This window comes from Monodon monoceros, unplaced genomic scaffold (genome assembly GCF_005190385.1).
Source record: "Monodon monoceros isolate NGI ecotype Baffin Bay Population unplaced genomic scaffold, NGI_Narwhal_1 Super_Scaffold_18, whole genome shotgun sequence".
NCBI lineage: Eukaryota > Metazoa > Chordata > Mammalia > Artiodactyla > Monodontidae > Monodon > Monodon monoceros.
This window is the reverse complement of record NW_021703774.1, coordinates 113,201,204-113,223,728: the sequence shown is the minus strand read 5'-3', so window position 1 is coordinate 113,223,728 and position 22,525 is coordinate 113,201,204. Positions and strand designations below refer to the sequence as shown.

General features: G+C 43.4%; 1 protein-coding gene across 2 annotated transcripts in view; it reads left to right on the top strand.

Annotated features, from left to right (window-relative positions):
• The window catches only part of GIPC2 (GIPC PDZ domain containing family member 2), an 84,784-nt gene that overhangs the window by 35,568 nt on the left and 26,691 nt on the right, over window positions 1-22,525 (top strand). For both annotated transcript variants that reach the window (XR_003794279.1, XM_029227123.1), the window contains exons 3-4: window positions 2,254-2,434; window positions 19,931-20,037. Coding sequence is in view for 1 of the 2 variants with exons in the window: in XM_029227123.1 (XP_029082956.1) it covers window positions 2,254-2,434; window positions 19,931-20,037 (288 nt within the window). In the remaining variant the exon portion in view is untranslated. The remainder of the gene's footprint in view (window positions 1-2,253; window positions 2,435-19,930; window positions 20,038-22,525) is intronic.

Below are 22,525 nucleotides of genomic sequence, written 5' to 3'. Positions count from 1 at the left end.
TGGATTCTCACCTTGCTACCTGCTGACTTCTGGTAATTGCCTTTCCTCCCTCTCTCTGGGCACCTTTCTTGTGACCTGTGGCTACTCATAGGCTCTGGTGACCCTAGATTTCTGTTACTCTGCCATTTAATTTACTGGTAAGATTCATACATGTCTTTAAAGTCTTTCATTTAGTTTTATATAGTGCTTATTTTTAATAAAATTACAACAGTAAGTCTTAAACTAAAAATATGTGGAACTGAAATTTGTATGGTATAGTTGATCACAGGAAAAAATAGGTTCAGAATGTATCAAGAAACACCTTAGAATAAAAATTAAGAAAGTCAGAGTTATAGATTTTCATATTCTCTAGTGACTTAAGAAAGGTTAGATGACAGAATATTAAGTTTTTTTGCTTTGTTTCTTTAAACTCTAGTCTTTTGTTTAATCTCACTTATGTTTCTATGATAGTTTGGAAACTCCAGTTGTACTGAGTGGTTTGTTACCACTCAGTACAGTGTTTGTTACCCTTGTTTGTTTCTCTAGTTTTTGTGTCAAATATGGACTTACTAAAAAAACATTGTCACTTAGATTATGAAATTTCTGGGTTTTTTCCTTTAAAATTAACTACCTGTAATGACAATAATCTCTGTGTGAATAAGCATTATTGTGTCATTTGCATAAAGCCTGTTAACAGTTATTACAATGAACATATCAGTGTTCTTAAAATTGGGGGGGTAAAAAAGAAACCCACTGTAAGTTTTGGTATATTGTAATACAATTTAAAAATTAAAAATGCCCAACCTTTCTAGGTTAGTCTTCTACAACTTGTTTTTTCTTATGACAGTATTATGGAGATGTTGGGGTACTTGAGATCGGTTTGTCTCTCAACTCGTGGACGCAGTAATCAATCCCCTGCTGCCTCAGAAGATGTTGTTACTCCACCTGGCAAGAGTGGGGAATATACACACTTCCGTTACACAATAGCAGCAGCCCCTAATATTTCCAGCCTGTCATTCTCACAAAGGATTTGTGATGCCCGAGGCAGACTGTGGCCTGCATTTTGCCGTGTTCCTCACCACTGTTGAAGAATTTGTACATCCTCTGTGGGGCTGTTACCTGTGCAGAGTTTTCTGGAGCTTCTGTCCCTAAAATCTTTTCAGAAATTCTTAGGATTATGTTAGGGAGTCTTACACCTCATCTTGAAACTCTGAGCTACTGATATATTGTACATACCTATGATAGAGTTAGGAAAGACCAATTTGATGTTTCTCCTTGGGTCCTAAGTTCTCCTCACCTAAAATATATGAATGAAAAGTGATGGTATAACATCCTTCTCATTGGCTCCACAACTGGTAACCACACCTGTCTCTTAAGTATCAATATTCTTTTTTTTTTTTTTTTTTTGCGGTATGTGGGCCTCTCACTGTTGTGGCCTCTCCCGTTGCGGAGCAGAGGCTCCGGACGCGCAGGCTCAGTGGCAATGGCTCACCGGCCCAGCCACTCCACAGCATGTGGGATCTTCCCGGACCGGGGCACGAACCCGTGTCCCCTGCATTGGCAGGCGGACTCTCAACCACTGCGCCACCAGGGAAGCCCAAGTATCAATATTCTTAACTACCAATTCTTGTCTTGCATTTGTAACTAAGGTTTAAAAAACTGTAGCTGGTAGAAAAAGCTCAAGCTTTATTCTGATGTAATGGGCCTCATGTTGAAATGATTCAACAATCATTTATGGAGGGGCTTTTCTGTGCAGATGTTGTGCTAGGCACAGGGCAGTGGTGAAGAAGACCATCTCTGTCCCCAAGGATATTACAGTTCAGTAGTGGAGACTGAGAGGTAAATGAACAATTGCAGTATGGTTTGTTGAACTTGGCAAATTCCTTGATCTTCTGATCGAGACATGAGACTCTCATAAAGTTTGTTAAAATTAATTGAGATGGCGAATGTAAAGTATCTAGCTTAGAGCTCAACTTATGTAGCAGAAAGTACTACATGAGAGTGGCACCTTACCTAGTCTTGGAGTGGGCTGGGAGGTGTCAGGAAAAGCTACTCAGAGGAGGTGGTGACTGTGATGGAAGCTGAATTCTGAATGATAAAGGAGAATGGTTGGGAGTAGGATGGTTGTCTTTGTTGTTTGGGCTTCTGTCTTTAACTGAACACTAAACTGCCTTGTTGATGTGTCAGTATATTGTATGTAATGTCTCAAGAGCATGATAAGTAATGTTACACAGTGCTATTTTATATTAAGTATTACCCTTCATTTTCTTTCAGAGAATTAAAGATGGCAGCATAGTTGACTCAGTTAAAACAATCTGTGTGGGGGATCACATTGAAGCCATCAATGGAGAAACTATCCTTGGGTGGCGTCACTTTGATGTTGCTAAGAAGTTAAAGGAATTAAAAAAAGAGGAACTCTTTACCTTGAAGTTAATAGAACCTAAGAAGGCCTTTGGTAAGTCGGTTTGGTTTATCTTTCTCAGGGAAATGAGTACTGCGATATGGTGTCATGCGCTTTTGTATATCAGTTAAGAACATAGGAAGTGATAGATAAGCTCTACTTATAAGGAAAACAACCATTGAAGGAGAAAAAGATTACCTAGAAGGACATTTTCTTAAAAAGACATTTTGGAGTTATAAAGTGTCATGTATAGTGACTCAATTTGCTCCAAGCTCGAAGAACAGCACCTTGTATTGCGTTCATCTTGCCGAGCAGGGAGATTTTTGACTGAGCTCTCTAAACAGTGGTATCTGTCACTCATGGACCTCAACAGCAAAAATTTTAGTTACACACAGAATTGGTATTTAAAGTAGTTATTTGGTCTGTTTTAAAGACTTCCTTCAATACTTTTCCTCCATTGGCATTTTAAACTTGGCAGTGTGGAATGGTATGAAATTGCTTCTACTTTGGTGTGACATCTGTACTTGCTTGGTTTTAGCCATGGCAGCTGTGTTCCAACTGCTGTTCAAACCCCTAGGGCTATCTCATCTACAGGAAAATGTGCCAGCTTCTCTCTCACTACCCAGAACTATTTTAATAAGCCAAATGATGGCCTAGTGTTCATCAGTGTTAAAATGCCTTCAGCAGAATCATTCTCAGCCAGCCCTTGCTCATCTGTGACTCCACCACCTTATGTTCTTTCCTTTGCTCACATAACATAAATATTCCTTATAGTTTGTCTCTAATGGCTTTTCTCAGGGCAGTTAATGACAATGATGAGTGAATGCAGTGGGTCTGGGCAATTACATTTCCCCACCCTAAGCAAGTAAGGGGCAGATCCTAGCCATACGAAATTGAAACACTTTCTCTGCTTCCGAGCGATTCTGTGCCATTTAATAGAAATGCAGTGTAGGTGGTATTGCTTGTGGGTGACAGAGTTCCAAGAAGATGTAAGAAAAGGATGCCTTATGCCAGTAGTGCTCCTGGAGGGACCATTCTAGGAACCACTGCCGCAGATACCGTGGTTCTGCATGGTACATCACAGCATCTGAGCTCACTTCCCACAGAGGAAGGTGGGCCATCACGCAGAGTTCTATCCAGCAGCCCCTTTTGAAATGTCTTTATTTGGTAACCAACTTCCCAGCTATCACAGCATATAAACTGATAGGGTGTAGGCAGTTTGAGATAAACAGTATCTGATTTAGACTCTTTGTAAATCAAAATTATTCTCTTAGTACAGCTCAAGAAATATAATTTCTTTCTACATTTACTTCTACCATAGAATCTGTTTTCCAGAGTCGATCTCTTCCTGTTTTTCCTTGTCTGCATATAAATTGTGTGGTCCCTGTGTTTTTTTGTAGAAAGTTGCTGGTACACCTTAACTTGGATGTTAGGTTGGTAATAGTCTTGGATGTTACAGAGGTCATTGTATTTATCTATTATTGCTCCATGATTAGATTGTTTTCCTTCAATATTTGAGATACATGTACGGACGGTTGGTGTACTTCACTGCCTTATGTGTCTGCGATGGCTGAACCTGCTCTTTTGCTTCATATGAATTCCATGGACAAATTTGAAAAGGATTTTCCTAATGGGGTATATTATTTCAGGCAGCTCACATTCTGGTGGTATGAGTTAGGATACCTGGAGATTGATTTTGGGGCAGTGACAAGTTTTTATTTTCCATGGTTTCAATGGCAGCTTAACTCAATGTAACACCTGCTGGTCTATATGCATTTTTCACTCTGTAGATCAAGGTTTGCCTCTGGGCCCTAGCCCGGGGATTTCTCTTAGAAGTAGGCCTTGCTTCTCTTCCCACCCTTCAGCCCTTAATTTTGGTGCCTATCTTTTTGACTCTAGGATAAAGGCAATGCTAGCTTGTTCCTTACCCTGTGGCCTTATTCCAGCACTTAGCTCTTTTGCCAGGGAGGGAATATATATCAGGAGGTACTTGGGGGACCAGTCTTGGCCCCATTCTCTCCATCCCAATCTTATCTTTTGCTATGTTTCCTTCCTTCCTGTGTTTTTCTAGCATTTTCATTGATTCATTGATTCAAATTTAAAGTCCTTCATGATCTGACTCTGTCATCATGGATTCCTACCAGGAGAAAGGGCCAGTCTACATGAGGCAGAATTCTCTTCTTTGCATTCAGATAGCTTCAGCCAAGATAGCCTAAGTCATTTCTTGGACTTAACCAAAAGCTGTCAGAAGTAGCCACACACTCCAGTATCTTGAGATTTTCCTATCAGCTTCCCAAAGATTTAGCCTGGGGAGGCATGTGGACTGTGTCCCAAAATATAGGAGGGAATAATGTAGTTGGCTGCTTTGTGCTGGCATAGCAGGTATGATGAACACAACTTCTTAACCACTGATGAGGGAATCCATACTGCCTGTTTTATTTCCATATTTTACATCCACCACTATCCACACTCCACTTCTAGGGGCCACTATATGTGTCAAGATTCTTTGAGAGCTACAGAATAAGCACTATCTAATTTAAGGAAAAGACATTTTTGGGAAAGACTATCAAGTAGGTCTCAGAAACAAAGAAAGTTCAATCAAGTCTTGGAAAGGTAGGAACTGAGGCTGTTTCAGGGATGTGTGAACAAGGAACTCTTCATGGTACTGGCTTAATTGACTCCCTCCAGTTATTTCCTGTCTTCATGTTACCCCACTTAGGATTCAAATTCCTGGGAGGGGGGTACTTATTAGGTCGTGTGTCTGTCTTGATAGTGGGGAAGGCAGACTACGTAATTGACAGGCCCACCAAAATCACACAGAACAGTGAAGGGGAGGAAGTTTCCTTTTGGGTAGGAAAAGGCAGATGTCCATTTAACCATTTCTCTAAGCTTTTACATCTTGTTCTTTAGGTAGAGAAGTGTTTGTTTTCTCTTGACTTTGAATCTGACTCTATCCATGCATGATGCTGTCAGTCTGGTGTATCAGAATGAGTCTGGAGGGAGGAGGGTATTGTCAACTGGCTTTGGGTGTCTAGCCTTAAGGATTTTATTATTCTACTAAGTTTTGGGTGCTATATAGATGGCTGTTTGGCAGTGGGCTATCTGGAGACCATGACAGTATCTAACTTTCTTTCAGGGAAAGGCTAAAGCCATATTCTTCTTGGTGCTGGCCGCCAAATTTGGAAGGGATCTCACTCCATAGATTGGGACTACACTCCTTGAAGGTCCTTCATTTATGTATCCCACAAATAATTTGAGAATTTGCTGTGTTCCAGGTACTCTACTATGCCTAGCAGATACTAAGAAAAAAAGACTAAGTTATAGCTCCTGCCTCTTGAGAAGCTCACAGTCTAGTAGGAAGCTGTTATGGACTGAATTGTGTCCCCCTAAAATTTGTATGTTGAAGTCCTAATCTCCAGTACCTCAACATGTGACAATATTTGGAGATAGGATCTTCAAAGAGGTAACTAAGTTAAAATGAGGTCATTAGGGTGGCCCCCTGGTCCAATATGACTGATGTATTTACAAGAAGAGAAAAATTGGGCATGGAGACATGTAGAAGGCGAATGCCTTGTGAACATGAAGACAGCCAACTGCAAGCCAAGGAGAGAGGCCTCAGAAGAAAGTAACCCTGGTAACAGACGTCTAGCCCCCATAACTGTAGGAAAATAAGTTTTTGTTGTTTAAGGCATGTGGTCCTTTGTTATGGCAGCCCCAGGAAACTAATACAGAGGCCAAGAAGCAAAAAAAGAAAATATAGTGCAAGTTCTTTGACTATGGCAGTAGATCTTGGACTTCCTGACAATATAGAAGGTATAGGTTGGGTGTCTTAGCAGTCCTTTGGCCTTGGGCAGATGGCAAGAACTTACCAATATGTTTTCATTCAATGAATATTTGAGTAATTAGTATATACTGGTCTTAGGGTGCTAGTTGCTGGGATAAGAGTCACTGTTCACCAAGAAACTACTGTGTCCCATCACCATACTACATACTTGGTATTCCATAAATAAGATCCAGTTCTTGCCTTCAAGAACTGCATGTCTAGGGACTTCCCTGGTGGCACAGTGGTTAAGAGTCCGCCTGCCAGTGCAGGGGACACGGGTTCAATCCCTGGTCCGGGAAGATCCCACATGCCGCGGAGCAACTAAGCCTGTGTGCCACAACTACTGAGCTTGCCCTCTAGAGCCTGCAAGCCACAACTACTGAAGCCCGCGTGCCACAACTACTGAGGCCCGTGCTCTGCAGCAAGAGAAGCCACCACAATGAGAAGCCTGCACACCGCAACGAAGAGTAGCCCCCGCTCGCTGCAACTAGAGAAAGCCCGCGCAGCAGCAAAGACCCAACACAGCCAAAAAAAAAAAAAAAGAAGAAAAGAAAAAAAAAAACAAAACTCATGTCTAGTGAGAAGAGATGGATATGAAAAAATTTCAATAAAGGGTGTTAGAGGTGATAGAATGTACTGGAGGTCTAAAAGTGGGATACATCAAACCAACCAAGGAGTTTAGGAAAAGCTTCCTGGAGAAGGAGTTTGAGCTGAATCCTAAGAGGCTTACTCAAGGAACGAATCAGGGAAGGTTGTCCTACGGAGTAGGAATAAAATAAAGGTGCAGAAGCATGAAGCAGTATCATCTATCTTAGAATATGATGTATGTGGGTGTGATTGGAATAGAGGTTATAGGTTGTGGTGTGGCAAGAGACAAAGCCCAAGAGTCAGTGGGCACCAAATTATCAAGGGCCTTATGTATATAGATAAAGAGTGGACAGTGGAGAACCACTGAAGGGGTTTAGGCAGGGGAGAAGCATAATGAGACCTGGATTTTTGAGAGGTATTTTGGAGACCATGTCAGAGAGGTAGGGTATGAGTAAAAGGTCAGGAAGTCAATAAAGACTCTATTGTGTTGAGGAGAAGCAAGATGAAATCCGGAGACAGTGCCAGTAGGCACGGAGATAAGAAATGGTTCTGAGGATTAGATGGTGGTGTGCTGGAGCCATTAGTGCCCATCTCTTTTCAATTCCATGTTCAGTGGCATCAAGTCGGTTGCTTGAAATTGGCTCTGGTGTGGTATTTGCGTCACAGAAATAGAGAAGTGCTGCAAGTCAGGGCTTTTTTTTTTTTTTTTAACCTGGAAAGGTGACTGTTAAACATTTACCTGCATACCACTGAATGTTAAGAAGGTAAAACTGGTAACGCATTGGATGTTGAGGTGTAGGAAAAGAAGTTGCAAATGATGATCCACAGATTTGTGGATTGTGTGTGGTGCTATTCCTTGAGAAGAGGAAAACTGGAAAAGAAAGATTTGGGTGAGGAGACAGGGAAGAGAGATTGTACTTACAGTACAATTTTGGGCCTTAAGAGTTTGAGATCTGTGGGACAGTTCAGTTGGAAATACGTTAGATGTAGATGGGCATTTAGAATTGGGGCCTAGGGAATGGGATTTCTGAGTAACTTGAAGCCATGGAAGTAGATCAAGTCACTCAGAGTAATAAGAGAAAAAGGCCAAAAACAGAGCCCTGGGAGAACCCCAGCATTCAAGGGATAGAAAGAGAAGGAGTCCGCACAGTGAGGAATGGTTGGACTTGGAAGAGCCAGCTTCTGGGTGGCCTTTACCCAAGCACTCAAGGAAAAAGTCACTTGTCCCAAGAGCAGATGCGCCATCGCAGCTTTCCTAAGTTGGCTACGGGACTCTGAGGGAGGAATAAACGCTATTATAAAACATACCCTCAGAATCTCCTCTGCTGGTTTAAATGGCTGTTTTTCAGCCAGTAGGTCTCAACTAGTGTGTTCGGAGCACAAAGTAGAATAGAACTGAAAATTTCATAGTGCTTTGTGCCTAGTAAGGGTAAGCATTGTTTCAGTTTCAATGTTTCTGTGTATGCATATGGGTGTCTCAGATATATAATATATGTCGTGATATAATGTATTATATATATTTCTCACTGTGTCACAGCAAAAAAAACACAGAAAACAAAAACATTTGAAAGCGACTGGTTTAAATGACCCCCTTGTTGAAAACTTGTAATTTAATGGGAAATCTTATTCATACCTAACATGGTTTCTCCTGGTCAGCTGCATTCCAATCTGAATTTTCCATCGTCTAGCCATGAGTTGATGGCAGCCTTCCCAGTTCTTATCAAGTATCGGCTGGAATGTCTCTAGTGGTAATTTTTTTAGGGCATGGCTCACTTCCTTTTCTCTTTAGCCAGTGAAAAGGAACATGTCTCCACAATGAGCTCAACCCTTCAGAGTTTGCTCTGTAAACCTAGATTTTCCCAGGGCTGTGAAAATTCATTCTTCCATTTAACTGGCTGAAGGATCAGACTAGTTCAACTGGTTTGTTTTCTTACGAGGCCTTTTAATTATTAAATGTTATGAGGCCTTGATTCAGTTTTATTTAGATGAGTCTCTACTTAACTTATCCTGGAGAATTTCTTTAATTTGTAATTGTTCCACTTTATGGAAAGAGGTTTGTGGAAGGAGGTATGAAATGTATCAGTAAAGTGTTTTGAAAACAGAAAGGGAGTTGAAAGAATGTTGGCCTCCTAAAGCATCGATAGTCTTTGTTTTGGGGTTAGATTTTGTTACAGATCTCTGGGCTATGTCTTCTTTTAGAGACCTCATTTCTGTGCTATGTGCCCATCAGAATAGGATGTTCAGTATGTGAAGTACGTCCGATTCCCTTGAGTCATTCACAGCTGGAAAACTTGTACCTCATCTTCGTGATTCAGCTTAACTGATGTGCTCATTTTCAAAGACTAAGTCTATTTGCTATTAAGAGAAACTTTGGCTTTTAAGTATTATGACTTCTTAGATAGACACTTCAAACATTTAAAAAATACTCTCTACTATTCATGCTATTTCGAGTGAACATTTTTCAAGCAACAGTGCTTTTGGTACTTTTTTTTTGTTTCTTAATTAATTAATTAATTATTTTTGGCTGCGTTGGGTCTTCGTTACTGCGCCTGGGCTTTCTCTAGTTGCGGCGAGCGGGGGCTACTCTTTGTTGTGGTGCGCGGGCTTCTCATTGCGGTGGCTTCCCTTGTTGTGGAGCACGGGCTCTAGGCTCTTGGGCTTCAATAGTTGTGGCGCACAGGCTCAATAGCTGTGGCGCACGGGCTTAGTTGCTCCGCGGCATGTGGGATCTTCGCGGACCAGGGTTCGAACTCGTGTCCCCTGCATTGGCAGGTGGATTCTTAACCACTGTGCCACCAGGGAAGTCCGGTACTTTTATATATACTGAATTCTACTAAATATCCTGTGGAATATGAAAAAAGTTACAAAAGGGACAACAAAGTGTTAAGTAGTTAAGTATGTAGACTCTGCCACATATGGGCTGTGTGTTAATGTGACATTGGGTGAATTAACCTTTCTGTGCTTTGGTTTCCTCACACAAAAAGTAAAGATAATAATATCGACCACATTGGGCCGTTGTGAGGATTAAATGATTAAACACAAAAACAATCAGAACAGTCCCTGGTGCATATAAGTCTATGGTGGAATTTAGCTGCTATTATTACTACTGATACTATCTTGAAGGTGTAGCCCTTTCTTTAAGGAGTAATTTTAGAAACAGGATGAACCCCACATGAAGCAAGACAAACAATGTGGGTGAGTTGGTGATTAGCAAATATTTGTTGAGAACTCTGGCACTCTTCCGGATCCTGGAAAGACAGATGGTAAATCACATCTCATATCAAATAATGAACTATATCAGTGTGTCATTGTCACAGCTGCCGTTCACTTTTCTAAGTACTTTCTAAGTCGGAAATAATTTAATCCTTACAGCCATTCTAAAAAGTTAAGCAATCTGTCCAAGATTTTAGAGTTAGCTAGTGACCGCGGGAGGTAGGCTTCTAACCCCTGCAGTGAGCCTCCAGAGCCAGCCCCTAACAGCTGTTATGGATGAGTCAGCGTGTTTACTGTCCTCAAGGAGCTTGCAATTTACATAAGGAGGCAGATATATTAAGAATCAGGTAGTTTGGGCTTCCCTGGTGGCGCAGTGGTTGACAGTTCACCTGCCGATGCAGGGGACACGGGTTCGTGCCCCGGTCCGGGAAGATCCCACGGCCTAGCCGCTGAGCCTGTGCATCCGGAGCCTGTGCTCCGCAACGGGAGAGGCCACAACAGTGAGAGGCCCGCGAACCCACCGCCCCCCCCCCCAAAAAAAAAGAATCAGGTAGTTTATCAATAGCCGTAATAGCTACCATTTAAAGCAATTGCTTATTAGAAGCAATATGGTATAATGGTTAAAGGCATAGATTCTGGGCCACACTGCTTGGGTTGAATTCCTACCTCTGCTGCTTACTTCCTATGTGATCTTGGACTACTTACTTACTCCCTTCTATGCCTGTTTACTTATCCATAAAGTGTTGTGGGGATTGAATGTGTTAATATAGGTAAAGCACTTAGAATAGTGCTTGGCACACAGTGCTGCATAAATGTAAGTCATTGCTACTAAGACTTCTATTCTGGCCTGATTCAATCCTTGTGTCATTCCTATGAAGGTTTTCTAGATAAGTAAACTGAGGCTTTGGGCAGTTGAATACCTCCCTGAGGTCATAGTACTCCATTCCTGTTTGCTCCTGAGGCTTCTGCGCTTAGCAGTATGTGTTACTGCCTCTTAGACTATAATGCAAACCATATGATATGTGCTGTAATGCAGATTTAAACGAAGGGCAGTTCAGCTGAGAGCTGATTTGTCCATGACGGAGAAGGGTCCTGAAGCTGAGAGGGAGGGAGGCTGGGAGCAGTGGTAAGATTGCGAAGGAATTTTCTCAAAGTGATAAGCCGTGGGACAGATGGCTTATATAGCATGTCCGTCGGCTACTCTTTGTTGCGGTGCTCGGGCTTCTCATTGGGTGGCTTCTCTTGTTGTGAAGCACGGACTCTAGGCGCGTGGGCTTCAGTAGTTGTGGCACTCGGGCTCAGTAGTTGTGGCTCACGGGCTCTAGAGCGCAGGCTGAGTAGTTGTGGTGCACGGGCTTAGTTGCTCCGCAGCATGTGGGATCTTCCCTGAGCAGGGCTCGAACCCTTGTCTCCTGCATTGGCAGGCGGATTCTTAACCACTGTGCCACCTGGGACAGGGAAGCCTGGCAGGATTGTTTTTGTAACTACTAAACTTTTTAAAAGGTGGAGGAAAAATATGTGTAATAAACCATGAATAAAAGTGAACAATTTTTGATTTTTGAATTCCCATAAAATCATACTATGGAATAAAATAAGTATAAAAGGATAAAAATACTTTAGCCATCCTTTTAACTTCCTCGTGTTAGAGTCCCGAGGTTTGTAATATTTTTGGTGACACAGTCCCCTCTGGAGTAAAATTATCCCAGAGATGCACATTAACTTTTGCCTGTAATTTCAGGGAGTTATGAAAATAGGGTTGAGTTTTTCTCAAATGACACCTTACCTAGAGAACAAGATGATTTTGGGCATAGTTATTTCCCTTCTGACACTTGTCTTACACGGTTCAGTCTCATTAAAGGAACAGTTAAGAGCAACTTTGTGTAGCCTTTTTTTTTTTTTTTTTTTTTTGGGTGGATTGGGTCATGTGTTGCCAGCCCTTTTGATCCGATAGCCACCTTGTGTATGTGGCATCCACTTATCTCCTTTTCCTTCGTATCCGCCCCAGCACCCTACCAGCTCGATCAAAACAAAAAAAACAGCATAGCTATTCTGAAGAAGTCTGAAGAATGTTGGAGAGAGGAAGGAGACATAGAAAAAGGGAATGAATAAAGTTTTAAATTCTGGGGCAAAGCTAGGTTTTATGTCAGCTACTCTGAGAGAGGGGTGGGGGGAGAGAGAGAGGGAGGGAGGGAGGGAGGGAGTGTTGGGGGTCGAGGTAGGGAAGTGAGCACACCAGCTGTTTATGGACAGTGTCATTTATGTATGTCCAAGCATTGGAAGGTCTCTTTAGAAGGGTTGCTTCATTGCTCAGACACAATTCTGTATCTGTGAGGTATCTTTCACTTGGAAACAGTGGAAAATCTTATGACCCTGGCTAATGCAGAAAAGGGAAGCTTATAAATCAACCGTCCATGAGTGATGCCGGCATTAGCAAAGCTCTATGTAGGGCCCGTACAATGTGATCAGGACCCCGTTTCTTGCCCTTCCTTTCTGCTCTGCTACCTGAGGCATCAGCTTCATCACCCATATATCCTTAACGTATCCCAAGATGGTGATCAGCAATGGCTGGGACCATGTGCCTCCTTATTTACATAGAACAGAAAAAGAGAGTGTCCTTGCCTCAGAATTTCTAGCAAAAGTCCTTAGATTTTTTTCTGACTTACCTTTGTTCCCATGTCCACCTCTGAAACAATCACTGTGATGAAGGGGATCAGTTAGCTTGGCCCATTTGTGTGTCCCATCCCTGAAGCTGGGAGCAATCAGCTTCCCCTGAACCACAGTGATCCTCATGACCACTGGGTACTGAGAAGACAGCCAACTAATGTCTGTTACCAATGGCAACTCATAATCTTTAATAGAATATAAAATCAGGCAGTGGCTCTGGGGTAGCCCAGCTCTACCACTTACCAGTTGTCTATGACCTTGATGAAATCATCTTACTTCTCCAAGCCTCAACTGTAAGTTTAGTTGTAAAATTAGAGTAATACCTACCTTGTAATAGTGTTGTGAAGATTAAATAAAAGAACTTATCAAGAATTTCTAGTACCTGGGACATATTAAATGATCAGTTAAAAAAGTTACCTTTAATTTTCCCAGATGATCTATGTTTTTGCCCCTAGATGAATTATAGTGTAGATGTATGTGTGTATATTTATTCCTTTGAAATAAGACTGCAGTCTAAGAATAACACTAGTATATGAAACAGCATATAACGCTTTATAGCCATATGTAGTGAGAAATTCTATACCTTGAGAGATTGTCTGAAAATGAGGGCAGAGAGCTGCAAACCCCAAAGTAAAGTTGTCGACCCTAATTATTACTGTTTTGTAGGCATGCGTCAGCCTCCAAGAGAAACTTAAAATTTGAATTTTGATGAGAAATCACCCAACTTTTAAAAGTTGGCAACTAATTTAAAAAATCTGAAAACGTTGCACACTTCACAAACATGTCTGTGGACCACATGTCACTGAACTACCTGTTTGCAGCCTTGGACTGTGAGAGTTATCCTTTGTGCCCAAGTCCTTTTCTCTGGTATCATCCATGCACACTAAACTTCTCAGGTACCCAATGGGAAGAAAGTTTCAAGTGAATTATTCCCAAGAGGGGTAGAGGCGTGGTAAACTGAGAGTCACCCAGTTGGGAGGGACTCTAAAACATCAACTCTCCACTCCTTGCTTTTGGAGTCTTGGAACTCATGGTCTGGAGCATGATCCCTTCCCCTTTTCCCACGTAGCCTTGCTGTCTTAGACCTTCATGGCTGGGTCTCTGCTTGGACATTTTCCCCAGGAGGTTTTGGGTTCATGAGAATGAAGCATGGGAGCCCACTTGGACCTTTGATACCATCCCTCCCTATGATTAATACATTGATGTATGACGTCTGTTCTTGTGAATTTGGTTAGTGTGAGTCAATCCCTAAGACTCAGGTCAGTTCTGGAAACACTGGAAGAAAGCATTTCTGGGCCTGCAGTGCTGAAAGTCATTGGTATACACATCCTGCAAAGTCCTGCCTGAGTTGCCATATGGCCACCATTTTTTTTTTACGTGGGCCTCTCATTGTTGTGGCCCCTCCCGTTGCGGAGCACAGGCTCCAGACGCGCAGGCTCAGCGGCCATGGCTCACGGGCCCAGCCGCTCTGCGGCATGGGGGATCTTCCTGGACCGGGGCACGAACCCGTGTCCCCTGCATCGGCAGGCGGACTCTCAACCACTGCGCCACCAGGGAAGCCCTGGCCACCATTTTTGATGCTATCTAACTCCAGAGGTGGAAATTATAGAAATGGATTAGTGAATTTGGTGAAGTAGCTTAGTTCACCTACATGGGTAGTTAGGGGAGGGGACTCTAAGTTTCCAGGTTGGAGTGTTGATGTGTCTGCCCTCTTGCCCACACGGTGTCATGTAACTCTAACAGGACGTTTTGAATGGGGGTCAGAGGTCCAATGAGATGGACACTGGAGGGCCCCCACTGCTGAGTGCCCCCGCCCCCCCGAGGAGCTGGGCTTAAACTCAGCCACTTTGGAGAATCTGAGTAAGGTAATGGGTCATCTGTTGTTTCTACTCCCCTGTAAATGGAAGGGGGAAAAAAATCACAGTTCTATAGAAGATAGAATAAAAAGGAGACCTTTGTATTTGAAGTGATAGTTTTCTGAACATTTGAAGAGAGACTTCTGCATGTTTCTCATCCTGGGAAAACCAGTGCAAATGGTTTTGTTGGGGAGAGCATGGGACGAGCAGATGGCTGTCTGTCCAGTGTGGACCGTGTCAGCAGAAGCAAGTCCAACAGCAGTAGCAGCTCTCTGTGTATGAGCCAGACCACGGGGCAAAGCACCTTTCATACGGCAGCCATTTGAATGCTTAAGACAACATCCTATATAGGTAGTGTTACCGAGAGATCGGCCTCTCTGTACACGGGTGCCGAATCAAATCTTGGAGACAGAGTTCTGGGTGAAGTAGAAAAGGATAGCTTTATTACTTTGCCAGGCAAAGGGAGACACACTGGGCTTCTGCCTTGAAAAACTATGTGTCCCAACCCGGGAGGATTTGATGAGGGTTTTATAACAGTGGTTCAAAGGTGAGGGTCTGTGACAAGATTAGGGTTGAGCAGGGCCTGCACACCCTTAATCTCAGCTCAGGTGGTCGGCAAATCTTGATGAGCTTCTCTGGTCCCTTTAATCTGGCCTCAGGTGGTTTCATGGCTGCTTCTCCCTTGATTAACAACTGGTGGAATCTGCCCTTTGGAACTCAGGGAAGGTCATAGAGGCTGGAGCCTTGCCCACAAGAAACGGGACAAAAGAGCCTCTGTGCTTGGGAGTCCCACAGGGCCTCACTTGGTTTCAGTAGTGTTCTTGTACAGATAAGAACTTATTCCTTAAGTTCTCACAATTTGTAAATGGTGAAGCTGGGTTTTAACTCAAGTTCTCTGATTCTGAAGTCTGTCTCTTGCTGGGCACAGAGGTGTCCATATGTGCCCCCCTCTCGTGGAAATCATGGCTCTGCCCCTGCTATGAATTGTACTCCAGGCCAATTCAGGCCCTTGTGGGACCAGAACAAGATCTTGTTCTGCGCAGAAGCAGGAGAATGCCTACCCTTCTCACTGTCACCCTGTGTCCATTGGGGATCTAAACCATTTGCATGTGTTCCACCTGAAGATAGGGCCTTGGCCGCTGTCAGTGCTCTTCTTCCCCTGGGGCTCAGGGTGGGACTAGAGACAGACATCTTGCTGTCTTCTCCATTTCCCCATCTCTCCCCTGACCTTCATGTTGTAGCAGGGGCTGGGGGTTGGTCTGTTTATTGAAAATGCCAGTTAAAATGGTATCATAAAGAATGACACAAGTGGATATAAACATTTTATTTTAAAACATATAAATATGCGTTCTTTTACAACTCTTTAGATGTAAAAAGCTCTTTGAGTAGAGGACACAAATTGGAGTTCTATGAAGTCTTGCTTTAGTAATCAGAACCTGAATGCACATCTATGGTTTCTGTTTGATATCTAAAAGCCAGATATGTGAAATGCTGGATGGTTAAAGATATTTTTCCTAATCTCCTAGCATCATTTTGCCCACACCTTTTTTTTTTTTTTTTTGCAACTCGCCCTTATGGAGTCTTTCCAAAGCAGTTAACCTAGTTTTCCTAGCAATAATAACTCCATGTTTCACACTTATTTCATCAGCTCACATAGTTTTAAATTCAATTATGTAATTAGAGTAACAGATACAGTTGCCACAAAAGGGTTTGGAACTAAGGCGACTGCTTCTTGGTGACATCCCACTCAGCTGTGGGAGCAGCTGTGTACCCCTGAGCTCTGAGTGTCCTGTGCCCTAAGTGACACAGGAGGGGAGCCCTGAGTCTAGTGAATCCTTCGAGCTGCAGGCCGATTACCAGCATCTCCTGTGTGAACTGCATCCCTCTCATCATTCAGCCCCAAGAGAGGCCTCATGAAAACCTGTTCATGAGAAGTGAAGTGACTGATGTAGGGCTTGGCCTGGTTGGTTCGACAAGCTTAGACTGGCCAGCACCCTAAAAGTAGGCCAGACTAGCAACCTTTGCAAACATTAAAAAAGCAAAACATTTTTTTCCCTCTGAGGCTGAACAGGGCCATCCTGCCTGTTTTCATGTATAAACCGGTTGATTTACTTCCCTGAATCAGGATTGTGGAGAAACATGGCTTCTATTTCTTTAGCCACAAGAACTGCCTTTCTGGAGGCTGGTCTAAGCCAGAAGTGAAATTTTAACTTTTGTTTTGGCGCCACCAAGTGGTTAGTTTTGAGATAACACTTTCGAGGAGAAGATGACAAACATGTAATGATTAAAAAAAAAATCTGGGGTGCACAAGCAGAGCACAGAGGATTTTTAGGGCAGTGAAACTACTCTGAATGATACTCTGATGGTGGATACATGTCATTATTCATTCTTCCAAACCCACAGAATGTACAACACCAGGAGTGAACCCTAACATAACTATGAACTTTATGTGATATGATGTGTCCGTGTAGGTTCATTGATTATAACGAATGTAGCCCTGTGGTGAGGGGTATTGATCATGGGGGAGGTGATGCATATGTGGAGGCAAGAGGTGTATGGGAGAGCTCTGTCTTCTCAATTTGTTATGAACTTAAAACTGCTTAAAAATGTAAAGCCTAGGGGCTTCCCTGGTGGTGCAGTGGTTAAGAATCCACCTGCCAATGCAGGGGACACGGGTTCGAGCTCTGGTCCAGGAAGATCCCACATGCCGCGGAGCAACTAAGCCCCTGCGCCACAACTACTGAGCCTGTGCTCTAGAGCCCACACACCACAACTACTGAAGCCCACGTGCCACAACTACTGAAGCCTGCGTGCCTAGAGCCCGTGCTCCACAACAAGAGAAGCCACCACGATGAGAAGCATGCACACCGCAACTAGAGAAAGCCTGTGTGCAGCAACGAAGACCCAACGCAGCCAAAAATAAATTAATTAACGAATTAAAAATATAAATGAATTAAAAATTAAAAAAAAAACCAAGTAAAAATACTTCTGTTCTACATTTCATTTTCCCTTTTAGCTACTGGTATTGCAGGTAAGAGCCAGGTAAGCACAGACATCATCTAGGGCGGCTGGCCGATTTCTCAAGCCTGGATGACATTCCCTCCGTGAAGTTCCCACGTTCCAGAGTCTGGGTCCTCAGCTTCGTACATCCCAGGAACCTTTAATTTCTTCAGTGTATCCAGAACTTGTGCAATTTTCCAGGGTTACGTCTTGCTTACCAAACTTACAAAAGACTCGTTGTTAAGTCAGAATGCCAGTGTATTACTTTACAGTTAGAAATGTATATGTAGTTGTAAACCAAAGACATGTGTTAGCTGAGTGCTTCATTTGCCACCCTGTAGAAAATTTATATTGGAAGACAAATTATACAGAGCAGGTTGCTTGGTGAAATCGCGGTGGGTAGAGTGTGTGATAGGGGGAGTGCGGGTGTAAGGTTGTTTATCTTGGAGGTTAGCATCATTAAGGTGAGGCTGTCTTGACCACTGTAGGTCTGTACATGACTCCAAACTGGGTAGTATAGAATCCTGGACAGTGCTGGTGACAGACTGGCCTCATCTTTTTCGTTGGGCATTCTTTTGGAAACCCTGTGCTGAGTGAGCATCTCCTGTTAATCTGTTCTTCCCTCGGACGGGACACAGTGTGACTGGCAAGGCAAATGCTGCAGACGTGCTGACACAGCTCTGGTCTCCTGAGCATCTCTCTGGTCAACGTGGTCAACATGAGCACTGTCAGCCACCATTTAGAGGTTTTGGCTTAGGGGAACTACCCTATTTATTGCATGATTATTTTGAATGATTTCACTCTCAGAGGAAGACTTATGTGTTTTATGTTTTGGTGGCTCTGTCCTCAAATGCAGGTTAAAATTAACATGTAAAATCCTTAGTCACCTTGGAATAGATCCCCAATAGTGAAACAGGACTTGCTGAAGAAGGGAATTATCCTAGATTCTAAGGAAGGATGTGTTTGTGCAGGCCACTTGATGTCCATGTTTTGAGAGCTTTGTATGGACCTCACCACCTGCTCGTACACTGCGGCCTGCCCTGTGACTCTGCATTGGAGCTCACTTATCTCCCAGGCTTGGTGCTGCGTCTCCTCACATCCACCTCCATCCGTGCCCCAGACTGCTGCCAGAGTCCTCAGTCAAGGGGACTCGGGATACCTGCAGAAGTTATAAATCAGTGGCCTATGATTAGAATCTGATCCACAAATTTTTTATTTTTGCCATTACGTTGTTTTTATCTTTATTATTAATTTATTTTGGCTGTGTTTGGTCATCCTCGCTGTGCCCGGGCTTTCTCTAGTTGCGGCGAGCAGGGGCTACTCTTCGTTGCGGCACGCAGTCTTCTCATTGTGGTGGCTTCTCTTGTTGCAGAGCACATTATGTCGTTTTTAAAAGTTTGATTTAGTTGCCAAAAGTTAAAAATCAGGAGGTTGACACAAAACTGAGTGTTCATCTTCTCTGCAAACCAGTAGAAGATCTGGCTGTGCAGGGCCTACCTTCTCACAGAGCAGTCAGTTACTGGAGTGGCCTGGATAGGGTACGTCCTGGGAGTTATCCTCAGTTCCCACCCTACCCTTCCACTCATTTATGTTACTGTCTGGGAGTGGGGGTGACTCTTGGTATGCTGGAAAACCAAAACCAAACCAAAACACACACGTAGAAAACCAGCATAGGGAAGGAGCGGCTTCTCGTGGACTCTTACTCTCTGTTGTCGTCTGCCTTGCGAGGGAAACTCCTTCCTTGGAACCTGTTCCCAGCCTCTTGAGGTCTGTTACCTCTGAATTTATCCCTTGTGCTTCCAAGAGGTGTGGTGGTGAAGTGTTGTTGAGACTTTGGGGTCACAAGGCCTGGATTTGAATACCAGCTCTGATCCTTACTGAGTTCAGTTTCCTTTTCTGTAAAATGACGGCTCTAACTTGCCTCATAGGTTGGCCCAAGAATTAAATGGGATTTTGTATTGAAAGCATCCAGCAGAAGGTAGGTCCTCCAATAATAGTGCCTCCATCTCTGTCTTCTATCAAGAAGTCTTCTATCTTCCCTTCTTTACGACCTTAATGAAGTCCAGCTACACACCTACCTCTGCTTTCCTGCCACATATACCTCTTTACTCTTACAATAAAACCAACTTTTATTTTTTATTCCTTATAACTTCCAGTCTTTCCGATCAGCACATTTCACGTATTCCCTTTCCTTGTTGTAGGCAGACCTCATAGAGGCTCTCATATGAGAATAATGGATGACAGGTGAATTTATTTTGTTTTGGGAAATTTTATCAGAAGGCATAGCTTTTATCAAATCTCTTCAATAACTGTACAGAAATTTGTGATGGAAACTCATTAGCTTTTATAGCAACTGGTTGGAATTCTTAATATATGTATGTTTCCCCATCCATTGTATGTTTATAGACATGGAGCCTAGGTCAGAAGCTGGAAAGTCATCAACAGGAAGGATTGGTACTGGAAGGGAGACACTTCGCCTGAGATCAAAAGGTCCTGCCACTGTGGAAGAAGTGGTATGTTATGTTCATTTAATCCCTATATGTCTTGGAAATGGATGGACACTCGTGTTTGTCAGAGCTGGAAATAAAGGCCCTCTTTCCCTCTGCTTACTCAGCAGCCAGAGTTATCCTTTAGAAACTCAAATGAGATGGAACAATCTGTTCAAAACCCTCCAGTGGCTTCCCACGTCACTCGGAGTAAAAGCTAAAGTCCTCAGAGTGACCAACACGATCTGACTCTGCGTCTCTTCTCTGCTCTCATCTCCACCCCTCTCCTCCTGGCTCCCTCTGCTTCAGCTACTTGAGTCTCCTCTCTGTCCGCAAGCACTCCAGATACATCCCTGCCTCAGGACCTTTGTATGAGCTGTTACCTCTAGCTGGATGCGCTGCCCATTTACGGGCACTGCTCACTCCCTTGCCGCCTTGAGTTTCTGTCCACATCCTACACTGTTTAACCTCTGAGCAGCTGCTATAATAGCAGGTCCTGCCACCCTGCCCCCTGCCCAATCTTCCTTGCCCTTCATTTTTTTTAAGGCACTGAACCCAGTGGGACTTATATCCTTGTCTCCTTTCAGTCCCATGTCTTGTTCTCACATGTCCTGTTCACAGCTGTATCCCCAGCACCTAGAACAGTGCCTGACACTTCAGAGGAGCTCAGATCTTTGAATTTAATGAATTAGTGATTCACTTACGATTGACTGGAGGAAGGGTTTTGCTGATTGACTGTGTCTATGTAAAGGTCAGTATTTGAGTGAAAAACATGAGGAGAAGAGACACATGGAGGGAAGGAGGGTGGAAGAAGAGGGTGGCAGTGGTAAGGATTCAAAGTTACAAGTGGCAGGTCCGCTCACAGCAGGAAGACAGCGGTGATGAAGCCCTCCTTTGGGGAGGTCAGGCAGACCTCTGAGGCTCTGGAGCTCCTTGGCGTGGGGTGGGGGGGCTGGGTCGGGGGGAAGGCATGTCTGTGTGTACCTACCGTCCTAGGGCTCCCAGCTGTTTGAAGAGCAAGAGAGTGAGACAGGTGAATGGTTAGGAGGCTGTTTTCATAGGATCCAGAGCTTTTGGGGGACGATGTCAGGGTCAGTCACGGGTGTGGTTTGTCGGAGCAGACCCTCAAGGAACCACGAGGCCAGGGTTGTCCTCTTGAATGTTTGAGTCACCCAGGATGTTGTCTGTTTTGGAGAATCTAGAGGAAGACTCCGAGTCGAGTGCCTTGGTCCTGGGTGAATGAAAAGATTGATCTGGAGGCAAGTGACAATGGAGAGGCCTGGGAGAGCTGAAAGCATTTTGAAAGTGAGATATGACAAGATTTGTGAAAAAACCCAGGGCAGTGACATCTGGTTGTTCTGAGTCTTTGCTTTTCCAATGCCCAGCACACTGCCAGACATATTGCTGAAGTCCAGTAAATGTTTATTGTTGAACAAATGAACAAACCTCAGTGGAAGAAAGGAATCTGTAAGAGGATGGAAGGACAGTGGGAAGGAGCTAGGGGATGCCAAGTGTGCTTTAAAGTGGAGGAGAAAAGGACAGACCTTCAAACTGTTTGCAAAGGAAGTGGGGTCGGCAGGAAAAACTCCATGTCACTTCAGGAGGAGCGCCCTCTTCTAACAGTTAAAATGGGTAATACATATCTGTTTATTTATGAGCAGCTGCTATATAGAAGGTGCTGGAATGAAAAAGAATAACTGCAGATCTGCCTGAGGAGGTGGGAAAGATTCATTCCAAGAAAAACATCTAAAACTCCCTTCCTGTTTGCATAGCCTGCTTCATTAAATAGGGCAATTAAAATAGCTCGTAATAAAGGGAAAAAAAAAACTAGTTTGGTGCTAATATTAAATTTGATACAAATGACCTACCATTTAATTTCAAACACCAAAGGATTTACAGATTTGAAGCAAATCAGCCCCTCATTATCTAGCACAATTTCTGAAAACGGAACTATACTCCACCTGCATACCTCACAATTTATTCACTATGTGTTTGTTGAGACAGGTACAGTGCAGGTGCTGGTGATACAAAGATGGATAAAGACGTTGTTTTTCCTTTAAAAGGAGAGAGGCAGGAAAAGAAGCAATTACAAATCAGAAGGGCAAGGTTAATGTCATAAAGGAGGGGCTGGCTGATCAGCTGCAGTCAGGGATTGGGAAAGGGAAATCAGGGAGAGTTCCCTCCAGAAGAAATGGTTGAGTTGGTCAAAGATGGGGAGAAGAGTGTTCTAGGCATGAAATGGAAATGTCCACGGGACTGGAGTGTGCTGCAAGTACCTGGTGGGGGGTGATGAGCCTGGAGGTAGAGGCCTGGGTCAGGGCGTGAAGGACCTGTGGATAATGGAGCGGGGGGTGCTATTTAAAAATTGCAAGGGGGACAGCAAATCAGTTTTGTGTTTTAGAAAAACCCCTTGGTTCTGGGGGATGGGATATTGAGCAGGGTGGATTTGAGAGTGTGAAGATTTTTCTTTTTAATTTTAATTTTATTTTTGGCTGCATTGGGTCTTCATTGCTGT